This window comes from Alnus glutinosa, chromosome 11 (assembly GCF_958979055.1).
Source record: "Alnus glutinosa chromosome 11, dhAlnGlut1.1, whole genome shotgun sequence".
Taxonomy (NCBI): domain Eukaryota; kingdom Viridiplantae; phylum Streptophyta; class Magnoliopsida; order Fagales; family Betulaceae; genus Alnus; species Alnus glutinosa.
The window spans coordinates 9174100-9191654 of record NC_084896.1 but is presented as its reverse complement, the minus strand read 5'-3'; the positions used below and the strand labels follow the sequence as shown (position 1 = coordinate 9191654).

Sequence of the window (17555 nt, the reverse complement as noted above, 5' to 3'; positions counted from 1 at the left end):
TAAAATAAAAATTGAACAAGTAATATTTCAATCCTTATGATCTATGTTTCAGAGCCATACATTTTAAAACCATATCAAATGAATGTAGAAAAAGAATGTAGTGTACGTGTAAATCTGAGTGCCGGAACATCAACTGTACATCAGCCATTGTATTTACCTGCCAACCGGATAGAAAAAAAAATTAAAAAATAAAAAAATAAAAAAATAAAAAATAAAAAATAAAAAATAAAAATAAAAATAAGAAGATTAGAGCAAAAGGAGTGAAGAGTTGCATAATAATTTAGTTTAGTACCTCCTACTATATCAGGTTTGGCCTCACGGTCTTCATCTCACTTGGCAATCTGTATACACAAAAGTAGCCACAAGAAATTCACACAAGTACTTGATAGTATATTTTATTTAACAACATGAGAGAGAGAGAGAATCCTCTCCACAACAGAAAACCTCAATTTGTTTAAGAATCCTCTCTACAACAAACAACCTCAACTCGTGTAAGCAGTATTTAGCCTTAGATCAACATTTGTTAAAAAATAAATAAATACTAAGGACTGATTTTCACTGTCACGTCATTTTAGTTGTATGGCAGTCGTATAACAGTGTACTAAATATATATCATTGCTCTTTAGGTTGATCAACAAGCTAGAGTGGTAAAAGTACCCTTGCTCGGCCCTCTGATGATCCCTTTTTCTTTTTCTTTTTTTTTTCTTTTTTTTCAGCCTAAAACCAAACCATCATATCTTGCACTTGTCAACCTTTTGGTAAGGCTGAGGGAGACTTGACTGGATACTTTTTGTGGTTACTCCAGCACTAAATATTGTGTCAAAATTTACAGATTGGTAATAAAAATTCATTTCAAGTTCATATATTATTCATAATATGATGATTTAAACATATAATGGCAGTTCATATCAGTACAGAATTTGCTTCTTTTCTCAACCAACCTCAAATTTGTGGATTGGATGTCCTCCTGCAAGAACCACCATGGACCATTTTTTGATAATAATCTGGGAAAGCACAAATGAAAGGCCCAGTTGGACATTAAAGCATCACACATGCTAATACTATCATTAGAATAAAATGATAACATCAATCTCAAGATATCTGGTAATTAAGTGATGTCAATATCATAGTTTGTTTTCCACCCAGCAAAATGAGTGTTGCTGGGAACAAAATCTTATTCATATCCAAATTATTCCACTGCATGATTGATAGAGCATGGATGATAGGTTGAAACCCCAAATAAATATTTATAATAACATTCATGAAAGTCTGAGATGAGCTAGAAAGTTGAAACACAGGTTGATCATCTATGCACCAAACCAACTTGATTGGTTGCTTATGAACATCCAATTCAAAGGATTAATTTTAAAGAAGTGTGAAATTGTTGCACCTTGTAGCATTTAGCAATAGACAGCCATGAATGTAAAGAAAAGATCTAGAGAATAGAAATTTGGAACTGAACTATATATCAGTGTGTCTAACTGTACACAAGTCAACCTATTTATAGTTGAAGTTGAATAAAGCCGGTTAGAATAGAAAACACAATCACAGATTAATGTAAAATATTCAGAATAAAATCAAACTATACAAGGAAATAAATCAGTTTCTGAGATATCATGCCAACAAGAAAAATATCAGAATATAACAGGCACAATTCTGCACATACCTCATGTATCCAGTCACTGTCCGCAGGCCCATGAAAAGTGTTAATCCAGACCAAACTCCCGAAAGACCAATTACAGAGGGAGCATAGAGCAAAAATGCAGAAGAAATTGCCCCCACAGCCATCTATAAATTATTTGCACATTTGTTGAGGCCATTATATCAACAAATCCAATGGTAATCAATCTTATCTAATAATTAATCAATATGAGAAGGAAGTTACCATAGAGTAAGCGGCATATGAAAAGTCTGAAATGCCATAATGGAGACCATCAAATATATAAGCCAGAGCGTTGATAGGTTGACTGGCACTGACAAACTGTAGTAGCAGATTTAGAGAGAAGCTCATAAATAGAATTATGGGAATGCTAAAAGAGAAGAAAACCAAAACTGGAAATAGAAAAAGAAACAAAAAACAAAAAATGGATGCAATCCAAAGCAAACAGAGATACATACCAGCAATCCAGATCTAACAATTCCTAATACTTCAGAATCATTAGTGAACAGCGTAGCTAAAGAACCAAAAGATACGCCCAATATGATAGCTAAGGAAATGCCGGTGAATAGCCCCGTCTGGGAAACATATATATATGACATGTTATGAAACATAATTCCAAGGGGGAAATGGGCAAAATGAAACACATTCTGGTAATTGTAAAACTAAAGCAACATGCAAAATGAATCACCTTTAAAGCAAAGTAAGTAATTTCTTTCACGGTGCCGTAATCACCTTTAGCAAAAGAACTTGCAATAAGAGCCTGCATTCAAAATAAGTTGGTAAACTAATCATATTCGTTAACATAATCACGGAATCACGAGATTTAACAAGAACAAAAGCAAAGAAAATAAATTTCCATCACAAATATTTATGTGTAATACTTTAGCCAAGAGGACTACAAATAGAGGATAAAATACAGATGTCAACAGAGCAACTGCTAGTCATGACAGATATGGAGTACCAACATATCTACCTTAATCTCCTTACAGAATACAAGTGTCACGGGATGTTACCATATTTAGAAATTTATGAACAAGGTTAGGAGACTATAAATGGTTTTTTAAGTAGGGAAGAGGTAAACAAGATAAACAGAAAAGGTTCGAGATTACACATTGTTTACCTGACCAGCTGATGCTTGTGCATCAGCAAGGAGAGATACAGATAACCACACTTGCAAGCATATCTGATGAGCTGCCATGGCTAATGGCCCTAGACGAGCAGCCATTGATGTGCTCAAAGTTATAGTCAAAACAGCAGCTAGGGTTCTCCCAAGAAGAAACCCACCTAAGCAAAAACATTATCCAGCATATTTAAGTACTCAATGCACAGAGAGGTAGACACTGAAAATATAAATTTGCTCATTTACCACTTGACTATGGAGTTTGTGGTCAGAAGAAATAGTTAAATAAATTTCTAGCATCCAGAAAAGAGTATCAGCATGTTATCTAGCTTTCACTTTTTATTTTTTTTATTTTTTTTTTGTTATGTATACCAGCAACATCAAAGTATCCTTTAAAAACCAGTCAATGCATCCAGAGGAAGCAAAAGTTTGAATGTAAATCTCTATCCAACTGAATACATAATAGATGCATAAACAAAATTTGATCTTGAGATTTTGTATTTGATCTAAGGTCCAAAAGAATCATCCTGTGAGATTTTCCAGGCATAAGAATATAGATTGCAACATCACTCTGTGTAGCAGTCCCTAGCATATAGAAAATGTTGAAGGCCAAAAAAAATTCCAATCAAAGGAAAGAATCACTACTATACTATAATAGCCAAGACACAGGAAATCAAGCTAAAAAGTTAAAGAAGACTGTGTCCATACCAGCCATATCAGCAGCAAAAACTCACCAGATTTCAGGTAGCCACCAAAATGCAAAGTTTCCATACTAGGAAATGATAATACAGTCTTCTTGTTAAGATACCAGATCATCAAAAAGGCGACAATGTATCTGGAAGATGAGAAAACACATTTTGTCAATACAAGGTTATGCATAACAGAAGCGAAAAGAAGAACTCAAACAATGAAAGCACGTACTGAGAAACAACAGTAGAAATGGCAGCACCAGTTACACCCAAGCGAAAAGTGTACATAAGTAAAGGAAATAAGAATACGGCTGCCAAATTTCCAATTCCTGCAAATTAATCACCTACATCCATTAATAAGATTGAAAAACAAAAAATTAACTGATAGACATTGCTGAATCGCAGCTCTGCTACGTTGTTTGGAAAAGATTTAAGGCCATTGGAACTGGCATGTCGTGAACCACTTTTTGATACAAAGAGTAAGGATCTAAACCAACATGAAGTAAGTTTTACTACAGATGAAGTATTCAATGACAGCAATTAGACAAAGTGACTTCCGATTTGACGTATCACCATCCTTGCATCACTATGGCCATATGACAAAATTCATCCAGAAAAAGAAATTATAGATAGTGTAGTTGCTTTTTTCTTCTAAGTGTGATGTTTAAGTTTTTAACAATATCAACTTCTTTAATAGTATATTCCAACTTCCAAGAAGAGAAGGAGAAAAGTGGAATATTTCACTGCCAACATTGGCCAAAAAGACATAACAGAAAAAATAATTCAGACCATTTTATGAGCATAGTCCAGCAATATTACCTAAATACTCAATGAACCCAACTAAAGTATCAAAAACAAAATAGGATTTTGACCTCATCAGCTAGTGTCTGCTTTAATTATTCCTGTTTATGCTTTACGTAAATAAAAGAAAATTAAAAATAATAAACCCAAGATAACAATGACCATTATTGTGGTCTGCTGATTTATGTGGACCATCGACACATGGGAACAATAAACCTTGTCTTTACGTTCTATCGGCAATAAAAAAGAAGAAAAAAAATGACATCTAACATACTAATGCAGTCCAATGACCCTCATATTCCTTTTTTTTGTATAAGTTTCAGAAGGTAAGCTGAACACTTGCCTAGACATAATACAGGGGTTTTTGTATCCTTAAATCCACGGAAGATGCCTTGAATGGCCAGAGAAACAACAACTGCAGGAGCACCAATTGCTCTAAGTGAAAGAAATTGTTCTGCTGGAATGCGCATGGATGAAGCCTGTTAAAAAAAACAGAGGGAGCTCAGAAGATAGTCCACTCTACAAGTGGAAACGGATGCATATGCAAAATGGAAATAGATGTGAGTATAAAGCTGAGATTAGCCAGAGGATAGGATCACTACCAAGAGTTGACACTAATGTCAAATTTAGGATGCAAATATTACCGATCAACAAGAGGTAGATAATAGGACTTCACTGATATCGACTTACAGATGATATGCCCATCATGTTCAGAAATACTCCAGATCCCAAGTACATTGCCAAAGCCTCGACGGTACCAATTCCAAGTGCTAAAAGCAAGGCAGTAGAGACAGAGGGTAGCAGCTTTCTTTCATCCATTCCATCAAGACCTGCACATCGATTATTTAAGGTTTAGAATACAAATTCAATATTCAGGGTCATTTATCTTGTGTTTCATTCCTTCACTAAAAGTGAGGAACTCGATATGGCATGCTCTGAAGTTCAATAGAAGCTGTTCTAGCATCTATTTTGTAGTTTCACCTGAATTAGATCCCTTGCTTCCATTCCTTGCTATGTCTTCAGCCACAAATGATGTTGCAACACTGAGGAGAGGAATATTGAAAACCTTCGATATGATGTTGAAAATAGACATAGAAAGACCTGCTGATGCCAACTCCAGGGGACCTTTTCAAATGATTGAAAATCAAGGGCTTTTTTAGTAAGCTAAAAAGGCACTTTTGCCCACTATATTAACAACTACAGCTAGACAAAGTAACAATCAGTATGAGCAAGTAGCCAATAAATGAAATTCCAACTGTACCTCACCGAATTTGTTTTAGTCCTATGATTCATGATACTCAAACTCATATCCAATCTATATGCCTACTATGAACAACATAAGAGTAGAGCATAATCCGAAAAGTCCTAGAAGAAACAAACTCCAAGGTCTCAGATTCTGTTTAGATCACAGGAAAAATGATGGAAAGGAAAGCAAAATTGTTAAAATGCTAATGAAAGGAAGCTCATTTCTCAACAAGCAATAAGATGATTTTCCTGTCACTCATAATTTCTAGGACTGAAATGGAGCCTTAGTAGATCAGCCTACATGCTACATATTATATTCCAGGCACATTGCTTCAAACCAATCAATAAAAAAGAAAAAAAGAAAAAGAAAACTCCCCTGAATATGGAAGAAACACCTTCCAATGTAGAAATCAGAGCTAAATATGCATCTACTCAATTTTGACTAAACCAGACAACAGAGTTTGTAGACAAAGCTGTGAATATTTGATGACCACTTATGCATATCAGCCAGAATCAAGACATAAAACGGCTAAATAAGACAAAACAAGCATAACCATAAGAAACATTGTTAAATCATAGTGGTTTATATGCTAGAAAATACTCCTTGAGAAAAACTAACCCAATCTTCCAATGTAAGCAGTTTCCATCAGTTGTGCCAAGGGCTCAATTGCTTGTCCTGCAATTGCCGGTAAAGAAAGCATTATAAGCTCAGTTTGGACACTAGGTGGGCGTGATTCACTGGTTGTAGGTGTCCCAGCAAGCTCGCTGTGAAACAATTCACGATTTCAATCATTTATGTACAAGATTCACAATTCTAGAATCAAAAGATCACATCAGAACTTCATTTAGTTCTCACGCAGTGATGCATTCTAAGTAGCAAATTTGTGCAAAGAACAAAGATTTGAAAGTCATGAATCTTACAAGATTCTCTCGCTAGAAGCACTCAACTCATAATCTGAAGTTTGTTGCTCGCTAATCAACCCGCAACGCCTGGCAACATTGATGCTGCTCAATCCTCTGGGATCACCCACCACAAAGCAATGATCATGACCCACTTTCCTTGAGGTTTTGGACCAATACTTTATCGTCACGTTCTTAACTGATCTTCTTTCACATCTCTTAACTTTAATATCACAAGCCAGTGAACCAGAGAGACGAGTTACCGACATTCTGCTGAGAACAAAACTACAAAGAACTCGGATTCAGGAGTAAAGATCCCCGGCAATCTCTCTGCAAATGATCAAAGAACATGTCACCAATACACTATATTTCTCCCGTTCCTTTTTGTTCAAATTTCTATCAACATCTTATTAATATGAAAATGTGCTCTCATATTAGAATTTGAGAACATTTCTGTTTGGATGATCAGAAAACATAGAAAAAAGCCACCCACCCAATAAACGAAAACGACCCAAGACCTCAAAAACCCTAAGAGTAAAAAATATATTCAAGTTTTTCATCAATTTTCTCGGCAAAAATGGATAACAGAACCAGTGACAACCTCTGGAAACCTTAACTGTGTGTCAAGCCATTACTCAGCAATCAGCATTACAATGCTCTCACCAAAAACATCACATTTCCATTTGGTTGCTGAGAAAACGTGAAGAAAGAGAATAGAACTTCACATTTATGAAAATGGGCATCAACATATAACAAAGAAAACATCAGACAGAATGGTTTCCCAGCAGATGAACAGAGAGCCAGTGCAAGTGCAATGTGGGCGAAGCTTCATCGGGGAATTCGAAAATATGGGTCGCTGAGGTTACCTGAGAAGCTGGTTTTAGTTGGAAGAGAGCATGTCAGAAATCCAGGAAGAGCTTAACGAATGAATGGCTATGGAATTGACTGTGATTTAAACTAAGTGACAGTACGGAGATAATAATAATATAATATGAGTAGTTGAGCACATTGATTGCGTTTTCTTAATTTGATGTTCTTGGTTTCTTTGACGCAAATGGCAAAAACTTGATTAATTTGGAATCTGTCTTAATCAGACATGTTGTGGCAGCAATAATTAGCATGAGCATTATTTGCAAGCAAAAACACAGGCCACGTGTTATCATGTTTCATATAATCATATTCTTTTTAGACCGAATGTGGTAATGTGGCTCCTTTGTTAATGCATTTTTTTTTTTTATATTTAAAAATAAATAAGTATTTTGATATGACATACAATAAAAGTAATTTATACATATATTGTATTTTAAATTATTTGTCGTAACATCTTTTACAATGTTTTGCATTTTAATTAATAAAAAAACCCTATTTTTTTTTATTTATTTTACCTACAACTATTTTAATAAAAATTTGAACAGATATTTTGATATTTTCTTTAAATATATTTTTACTATTTTCTTAAACCATCAAGAGAGGAGAGAGAAATGATTAAAAAAAAAAATACATAAACTATAGTGGTCGCCTAAAAGTAACTAATAAAAAATAAAATATGTGGTGTCGATATGATTTTAGCCTCATATTAGCGAAATATACATAATATAGAGATTTTAAAGCATCTGTTAGAGATGTTATTAATATTTATATTTAAAAAAAATAAAGAAGAAAAATGCTCAAACAAACTAAAGCTTGATGTGAGCTTAGATGAGCCACAATCTTGTGAAACACAAAATTTTTTTTTGAGTGTGAGCTCGGCCGGAAGATATTTGGTTGTGGCGGAGAGACACCATGTACGAGGGTGAATACAGTCGGGACATGACATTGGATGAGGGCGATGAAGGTAGCTTTGAGGATGCTGGTGAAAACAACAGGAATACGATGGTAGGAGGTCATCAGAGCTCGAGCTTGGCAGTGGCCGATGATAAAAGGTCGGAATAGCAATTGGAGGCTGTGGTTAGTGATGACGGCTGGGGATTGATGGCCAAAGGAAAGCCAGGGACGACGACCGATGACGACAAGCAAGTAGGGCGTGGAAGTTTGGAAATGGGTTGGGACATAAATTTTCTACAAACCAATTTGTAGGAAATATTCTACAATTCACATATAAGAGTGACATGTGTCCTTTAAGTATGTGAGAATTATATATTCTTTTATTAATGCTATCAAAACAACATATGTTTCTCAGATGTCAAAGGACACATGTCACTCTTATATGTGGGTTGTAAGAAATTTCCTATAAATCAGTTTGTAAGAAATTTCTATCCATGGGTTGGGCTGCACTGGTTGATGGGTTGCTAGAAAAGAGATCTGGTGGTGGCACTGAGGAGTGTGGACGTACTTTCGGTGGCTCGTGACAGCATGTGGGAGATCCATTAGTTTCAGGGCTTCCAAAGAATGATAGATCTGTGCCTGAAAACCTTATTTTAATTTCAGATTTTCAGAATCAGCTTCAAGGAAGGCTGGGAAAACATTGACAGTGGCGGCGCGTGTATTGGATGGGATGAACTCATTTCCGTCAAGTACAAAGCTACCTTGATAAATCATTTAGTGTGTTGCATTCGCAGTAAAAAAAAAAAAAAAACACTTAAATGAGAGAACTTGCATGAGCAGCAAAATGAAGCTTATTTAAGGCACTATGCCTCGTTGGTTTGTGGAATAAGTTATTGGAATGGAATGATTATTCTATTGGAATATCTATTCTTTTATTTGATAGGGATCAATTATTTGGAATAACTATTTTATGGGAATAACTATTCCCTTCTGAAGAAGAATAGCTATTCCTCTCATTTTTTAGAGGAATAACTATTCCAGAGAGAATAGACAACATTTTTTTTAAAAAAAAAAAAAAAAACCATAATTTTATTTAATTTTTCCAAATTAAACTTAAAAAAAAAAATTCCAAAATTCCAAAATTAAAAAAATTAAAAAAAAAAAAAACAAAACGAATAATTTAGATCAGATTTGTGGCAGCCGCCCACCCATAGCTCTGATCTAAATTCTTTATTTTTTATTTTTAAAGATTTGAGTTTTTTTGAAAAATAAGAAATTATGTAGGTTTTTTTTAGTAATTTTGGGTCAATTCCAATTACAGTATATGTGTTGTCACCAAACTAAGAAATTGGAATAATTATTCCATTCCACTCTTCCTCATTCCCAGTAATAATTATTTATTTTCCTAATGGAATACCTATTCCGCGAACCAAACGAGACATAAGAAAATAGTAACTCTTATACTTTATGGAAATATATAATGAAATATAAAATAAGGAAAAAATAACAGAAAAAATAGAGAACATATACCATATAATATCAAGAATTTTGTGGTGGTTCAGACCCTTCCCTTTTATCACATCTTCAACTGGTTTCATCTAATTTGGAATGATAGCTTCATTGTCAAAACATTTTCCTTTAATTTTTCATGGGTAACAATGAACATGTTTGAGAAGGTAACAATGGAAGGAGTTTTACAAAGTTGCAAATGTTTTGTTCAAAGTAAATAAAAGGAGTTTAGTAAAGTAGTGCATTGAAAGAAGATGGGTGTAGACCCGAGGAGTCACGCTTGGTAAAGCTCGATTTCCAAATAATGTAAAATGGGGATTCATTTTTCAATATAGCTAGATGACATTAGAAAAGTCTAGAAAATATGTGTTTCATTTGTTTTGTATTGCATTTAGCCGAATGTGTTTTGTGTAAAATATAGTGTGTTTTGTATAACAATTAATGAGTTATTATGTTAGTTAGAGTGTGTTGTTCTAACAAAAGTAGCAAGAAAATGTTAACTTCAAGAGTTATGTCATCTAGGTAAAGCCTTGCGAGAACGTTGAGAAGCACACAATTCATCAAACTGAAATTTCTCAATTTCAGTACAGAAATTGAGACACTTTTTTTTTTTTTTTTTTTTTCCCAAAAAACTTTCTTTTCAATTTTACTAATTGATTTTTATTTTGAAGGGAATAATAAAAATATAAAAACTGGGTTATGTTTAATTTATTTAAAATTTGGCATTATGAATATATACTTTAACCCCTCCCCTACATTAATTAAAAAATAAAAAAAATAAAAACTATATGGCACATTTCCATTAAAATGTCTGGCTCCATCTCCGGTCATATTGTACTCTTATTCACTTGATTTATTTAAAATAAGAATGTAGATTATTTATAGGAAAAATATAGCTAGAAGAAAGAATACCAATATATATATATATATATATTAAATTGTAATAGGGAAGATTATATCGACCTAATATATATTCTAGTCGTTTTCAAGCACAACCAGCCTGATAATGACTCGAGTTCCCTCTATAATTTGAAATGTGGTCCTTAGTACGCGCCAAAAGGCGCACGAGCACGAGGTTCACGTTTCTTAGGTCCCAATCTGATCCTTTGGAAAATCTGGTTGTTTATTTATTATGTAACCATTTCATCAACTATACTTCCTTCCTTAATGTCGGAGAGTTGGGTGGATACCCCATTTCTTATATGGAGATGATAAGAGATTCTCATTATAAAATATTTGTTCGGAAATATTTTCAATAATAAGTAAATCGATTTATGAAATCCCAACAATACATATTAAGACTGAAAAACTAGTTAAGTTTAAAGACGAATCAAGAGATAATTTCAATAAAAGTCTATATATGTCTCAGAAGTTACAATTCCGGGATATTAGGGCCATATGTTAGAGATATGGATTCTGAATATGTTGGGAAGGAATCTCGGAGTCAGAAAATCAGTTCCCGTCCAATCCGAAACAACGGTCGAAATCCCATCTATAAATAAGTGCAAATCACTAGGCATGAGATAAATGAATTTTTTATTATAAAGACTTGATCTGAATTCTCTTCAAAAAATTGATTTAGGCATCGGAGTTAATCCGACTGGCACCCTGGTGAGCTCATTTATTAATATTTATTATTTTACAGGAGTGAAAGAAATTTTTTTACAAAAGCTTGTGTTGCAGTATCGAAAAATGTACAAACAATAATGAAATACAACTTAATTCAAAAACTTAAATTTATGAAGTTGGTTTATTTATATTATATCAATCACTTAATTTGTTATCTTTATTCCATATGAAACTTAATCGGTATATTTCAACAGAATAAAAATAAGAGTTGGATAAAGCTCTATTAAAAAAAAAACGTCAATTTTATAAATTACATTTTTTTTTTTTTAATGAAAATTGACAAAAAGTGTTTTGTTTGGTTTGAGTGAAAAGGATTCGGTAGTTAGGTTAGGAAACACAGGAGATATTCTGTAGTCATATAAACGGCCAGGATTGAAAGTTGGTAAGGGTGACAGCTGTTGGGTGGGGTTCATTTTTCAATGGGTTCTTTTGGCAGCTATAGAGCATGGTTCCCAACAGGAAAGGGACTTATTTTATTTGCCAATTTCCCCCTTTGATTTCTTCCCCTTGTAATTATTTCTGGTATTATTAATTTACTAAAAAGTTACATTTTGGAACTGAGATAAGGTAGAAGGCAAATAAGAGAATTGTCTTTTCTGATTGTTCTATCCGATTAAAATGGAAAAAGAAAAAGAAAAAAACAAAAAGTAATAATAATAATAAAGACGTTGACTCCAACTCCAAGACAAAGCACACCATGTGCTCCCACGGCCTCAAAGAAAATGGGGTTTCACTTTCACCCGCCCTTGTCAAATCAAATATTCTTTTATCTAATTACATTTATTTTTTTTTTTTTTTTTTGTTTTTTAGTGAAAATTTTATTATTTCATTAAACTCTTCCAACAAAAGTATTCTATGAGATTATAGTGCCATGAATAAAAATAAGATATTCTTCAATTCATATTTGTTTTTATTATTGTTAGAGAGTTAAACAATGAACCATCATATTTGCTTTTCTCTTGAAAGAAGATTGTTCTTCATTTCAAAGCGCGTATACAATTTTCAGATCATCTACTTTTAAAATAATGTTTTGCATACGTAGATCTTTTTCAAATCTAAAAGCTTTTCATGCTACAAAAGCCTTATGATTTAGATGAACACATCGTCTCCATTACCTTCTCCTTATAATCTCTAACAATAATGCACTCATCCATTTTTTTTTTCCCTTCATTTATTAATCGATGCATCACAATCAATTTTGAACACGGAATGAAATTATCCATTTTGGTACACATTTGTCCGTGCTATATATAATAGGATCCTTTTTTATATCGACAATTTAAGCGAAGGAAATTACTTTTACCCATCTCTTGGTTTTATTCTCTAATTTTTCTTGCTCTTTTTTTGTGGAGCAGTGCTACGCACTAGCAGAATTTTCGGATTTCATCCGGAAATTCTGCTTCTCCCAAGTAATACCCTTTTTTGTGTTCATCTCTGTGCAAGAGATGCGTAAATTTATTATTAATTCTGTAAGACTGCATGCAAGTTTCACAAATTTAATAGTAGATTTACAAAAAAAAAAAGTGTTTAAAAATGACACAAAACACGTCTCTTTACCATAAATTAGTTTCTACTCAAAAAAATAATATTTTGAAATTGTTTTTTATTTATAGTCCAGACATTTCTGTAGTAGGAAAAAAAAGAAAAAAGAAAAAAAGAAAAAAAAGAAGGCTGGCTCCCAAATAATTGGAAGGACCATGCCACCGTGGGTCCATGACATGTTAGTGTTACATGTGGTTTGGGGAAGACTTGAAAGCGACTACCAATGACATTTTCGCCATTCAAAACATGTTGTTCCTCAAGGTGGGGTTGAACAGTCCCTGTCTGTCGGTTTGGCAAATCTCTTCCTTATTTTGATTTCTTAAAAAAAAGAAAAAAAAGAAAAGAAAAGAAAAGTCAATCTCTTCTTAAAATTATTATCGAATAATTTTTTTTACTTTTATCTTACAAAAAAATTAACCTCATTTTTACTTTATATAATATTAATTACTTTTTATTACTATTAAAAAAAAAATTCACAACAAAACTCTTTACCAAACGTTGCCTTAACAAAATATTATTTAGCTAATTCACGTGTAAATATTCCATTAATTAGTTTAATAAAATATTGGTGAGCTGCTATATATATATACTAATCACTAATCAAAAGCAAGAAAAAAAAGGAAATCTTAATATTAGATTTAGTGTTCGGGGTAGCTGTAACATTCAAACCCTAAAATTTAGGTTAGCCACCTTGTTTAAATGGTTCAAACTCATTAAGTTAGTAGAATTATTTTTATATATATTTTTTTAAAACCCTAGAGATAAAGCCCTAGCATCATATTTAGCTAGACTCTGTTTGTTTCGACGGAATATATTTGTCATCTTTAACAAAATCATTTTTTTAGAAAAGTATTTCAGAAAATATTTTTCGTAATTTGGCTCGTACGTAAAGTGAGCGACGGCAGAAAACGGCCATACCAATCAACGGAAAAGAGATATAACAATTTTCAAAAAACATCTACATTGAAACCAACGGAATATTAATTAAAATTCAGTGGGATTTTGATTTTCTAAGAGCAAAAAAACCCAAAAACCTTAAACTCCATGCAAAAGGATCCTCTCCATTTCAGCTGTTTCCAACACGCCATTATTTTCATCTTCTCTCAAGAAACATCAAAACCATAGCGCATATATATATATATACCGTTTGGCCATATCATTCTCTTTCCCAACAAGCTTTCACGTGTCACGTGTAATATGTAATTCAATGTCTTTGAATTATAACTGCGTGTTTAGAAGAAAATTGGGTAAAACAAGATAAATTTTATAATAAATTCCAGGAAAATTACTTGATCGACTTAATTTATTCCAAAAAGTTTGTAATTTTTTAATTTTTTCTTTCATTATGTGTGTGTGATCCATTGATTCCATTGTAATTAGGTTACGGCTTAAAAAGGCATTTTAGGCTTATTAAGCCTAACTAGCTTGAGATAACATTTTATGTCTTTAGGGCCATTATTTAAGATTGTTTAGGGCTTTAGAGTAGGCTAACTAGTTAGGAGAAGGTCCAAATAGACCATTCTTGGCTATTCCCCAAAATATATAGTAAGTTTGAGATTTATTAGAAGTTTTTTGGGAATTTTCTTAAATGAAAATAGAAGAGAATTGATTTTCTGAATTAATAAAGGTTTTAAGCAAATTAAACCACTTGTTTGCAAATCCCATTTGAACGAAGTTTGAAAACAAAACCACTCATTTGCAAAACCCGTTCAAACTAGGTTGCAAACGAGTAATTCTGTTTGGAATGATTTTAGAAGTAGATTCACTCGTTTGCAAACCTCATTCGAACGAGCTTTGAAAACGAGCCCCTAGAGTCACCAATGCGATCTACACCAAGAAGGAAAGTGCAATGTGCAAGATTACAACTTGTCCCCACTTATTTATTCTCTAAGCTATGCATAGCTTGTTGTTTTTATAGAAATTATGAAGACTTAGAAGCTTCTTTTATTTTTCTTTTTAGGGGTGTACACGTAGATATTCTTACCCGCATCTGCAACATGTGGATATTACTTTTAGATATCAGATTGCATAATTTTTTTACTGTTCACATCCGTGCGGTTATTGTGTTTATTAAGTGTGATTATTATCCGCTATCCGCAAATAGATAATAACCTTATTTTAAATGCTTTTAAAAATAATTTTGACTTATTTGTAGTCTTTTGGGTTTGTTTGGAAAATATAACACACAAAAAAAAAAAATGTAGAACTAAGAAAAAAAAGGAGTGATGGATACGACCTTAAAACATTCATATTAATCAATGCTCACAAGAAACACCCTTATGTTCTTTTATCTATGATTCAATGAGTATAACTAATACTGGACAGATATGGAGATAGAAACAACTACACAACCTCATACTCAAAATGAAAGATAGAAGTTCACTATCCAAGAGATAACACTAAAGTGATATAGAATATCACCACCCAAAAGATCACAATAAGGGGTACAGAACTTTAGAAACTCACCATTCTAAGGATCACACTAAAGAGATACAGAGATACAAAGAGAACTCTCCTCTTACAAGCTAAAGGCTTGTGTTTAACACAAAAACTACGGTCATAACTTTTGGCGTGCAACTTCAAATCGACTGAAACCTTTTTCGTTGGAATGATAAGATTTTGAACTTAAAATTAGACCTAGGCATGTTTTGGAAATGATGGATAATTGGACGGCCACAAGTGTTTTTAGAACTTTCTAAACTGCATAAGAATTTCTTCAATTTGGGCCTTTACATTCTGTTGAGCTTGTAGACTTAATTGGGTTGAAGCATGGTTCTTTGTTAAATTATCCTTGTTGGGTATACCCATGTTAGTTGGCCCGCATCAATAACAATCAAGCCAACAAAGATAAAAGAACATAAATTACGAATCCCACACAACGAAATCATTTGTTGTCCTTGATGTGTCAACGAGGGCACACTCACTCTATAGCAAAACCGACTGGAAAGGGGTGAGAATAAGCTGAAGGGGCATAAAGGGTGGGGTATTTATTGGCCCAATCATTTGAGGATAATGATGAGCTACTTTTACGTAGTTTTGCCAAATATCGAACATTCGGCCTGCTTTTGTCGAACATTCGGTATACTGTTTATCCAATAGTCTTAAGGTTTTATTGAATGTTCAATGTACTTCTTGACATAAAGCCTGATCACCTGAATAATGTTATATGTCATAAGACCGAACATTCGGTGTACTATGCAGAGCGAATGTTTAGTTTCCCTAGTCAAACGTTCGGCTAGGACAAAAAAGTCAAAATTTCAACTTTTAACAAACCCCATTGCTGCTATTAATTTAATTAAGATTTTCATAACCCTAATTAAATAGTTGGGGTATTACAATAGAAGCGGTTATAGTTGCAATTATTGCCTTGCAACTGCAACTGCAACCGTAACCATAACCATCTTAGGCGGTTATCAACTGCATCTGCTTTGCTAGGGCTTAGTTATCGGTTAACAAAGAAGTGGAAGTGGTTGCAGATAATTTGTGCCAACTAAACAGAGAGCTGTGTTTCTTATGTTTGTCAGCCAGATTTTTCAAGACCAACCTTGTGTTTTTAGTACATTTCTAATTAGGTGGTGAGCTTAGTTGCCACATTCTTTAGAGCCATATGTTTGCTTCTTTGGATTTGTTAGTGATATAGCTAGAACTGCCTACTTTATTCATAAACGTATGTTGATTATAGTTTCTAACCTTGAAGTGCAATTTCAGCAGCTAAGATCCACAAGAGTGATGAAATCCTAATATCAGAAAGAGAAAGGGGCGGGGCCAACAGAGAGGGCTTCAGACATATTTTTTTAAACCTAAAATATGGAATTATCAACAATAACAAAAAGCATTAAAAAAATCAAGAGATCTTTATCATGTAAATCGTTTGCCTCTGGAAATTTACAATCTCCAAAATTATTAGAAGGAAAAAGATTCCAATGAAAACGAAAGAGTAATTTATAACTTAACTAAGAACTATATATATGACAAACCTGGACCTCTAATATGTAGAAATATATATACATGGTGTTTGAGTTGGCTCTTGTATAGGTATGTACAAAAACCTATCTTGGAATTCTGTATCCTCGACTTACTTGAATCTGCAGTAAATCCCAAAGTCTCCCAAACCAGAAACTCTTGTACCCCCAGAGCATTTCTTCTTACCCTATCTTCCAACCAAGCTTATAAACTGGAACACAGTCACCCAAAAAGGGAAAAAAAAACTTTCTCAATGCATGACCTCAAGTATGGTTTTCCCATTGGATCAATATGTAAAACAGAATTCTGATGCGGCAAGCTCATCCACCCCATATCATCAGGCATCATGGAGGTGGCTGCTTCATGCCCACTTGAGTAGTCTAGTGAATGTGATGCTTGTGGACATTGCTCATCCTGGGCGTACTGCCATCCACCATTCCATAGTTCCTCGATGCAATGAACTGATCAGTGGAGCCCAGTGAACCATAAGGGCCACTGGTTACAATGAGATAGAACATGGAATAAATTAAACTCTGATCTGAACGACTTTCAGTACTACTACAATGAGATTGGAGAGGTCCTGCATATTGACTGGTGCCAAGTGTTCTTGCCTTGGGATCAAGTATCTAACATGTTCCCCGAAATGTTTCGGTGCATATAAACCTCGTTCTGTCTCTTCTGCTCCTGCTCCAGTGGCAGCGACTGCTGTCGCTGCTCCTGGTATTGCCCAGGA

General features: G+C 33.7%; 1 protein-coding gene across 4 annotated transcripts; it reads right to left on the bottom strand.

Annotated features, from left to right (window-relative positions):
• On the bottom strand, positions 1-7384 carry LOC133882208 (protein DETOXIFICATION 45, chloroplastic-like). 4 transcript variants are annotated; one of them, XM_062321325.1, is made up of 17 exons: positions 7282-7322; positions 7017-7105; positions 6437-6745; positions 6135-6280; positions 5252-5395; positions 4961-5100; positions 4614-4749; positions 3702-3798; positions 3515-3615; positions 2781-2944; positions 2349-2420; positions 2119-2235; positions 1886-1981; positions 1667-1788; positions 942-1004; positions 293-341; positions 1-157 (listed from the first exon to the last, which is right to left on the bottom strand). In XM_062321325.1, exons 3-16 carry the CDS (start codon positions 6682-6684, stop codon positions 299-301), a joined length of 1689 nt encoding a protein of 562 aa, XP_062177309.1. In that variant the 5' UTR covers positions 6685-6745; positions 7017-7105; positions 7282-7322; the 3' UTR covers positions 1-157; positions 293-298. The 4 variants fall into 4 exon arrangements, with proteins under 4 accessions (XP_062177309.1, XP_062177310.1, XP_062177307.1 ...); XM_062321326.1 differs by lacking the exon at positions 7017-7105 and having other exon boundaries at positions 1-166; positions 294-341; positions 7282-7384; XM_062321323.1 differs by lacking the exon at positions 7017-7105 and having other exon boundaries at positions 7282-7383.
• Positions 7385-17555: the final 10171 nt, after the last annotated feature.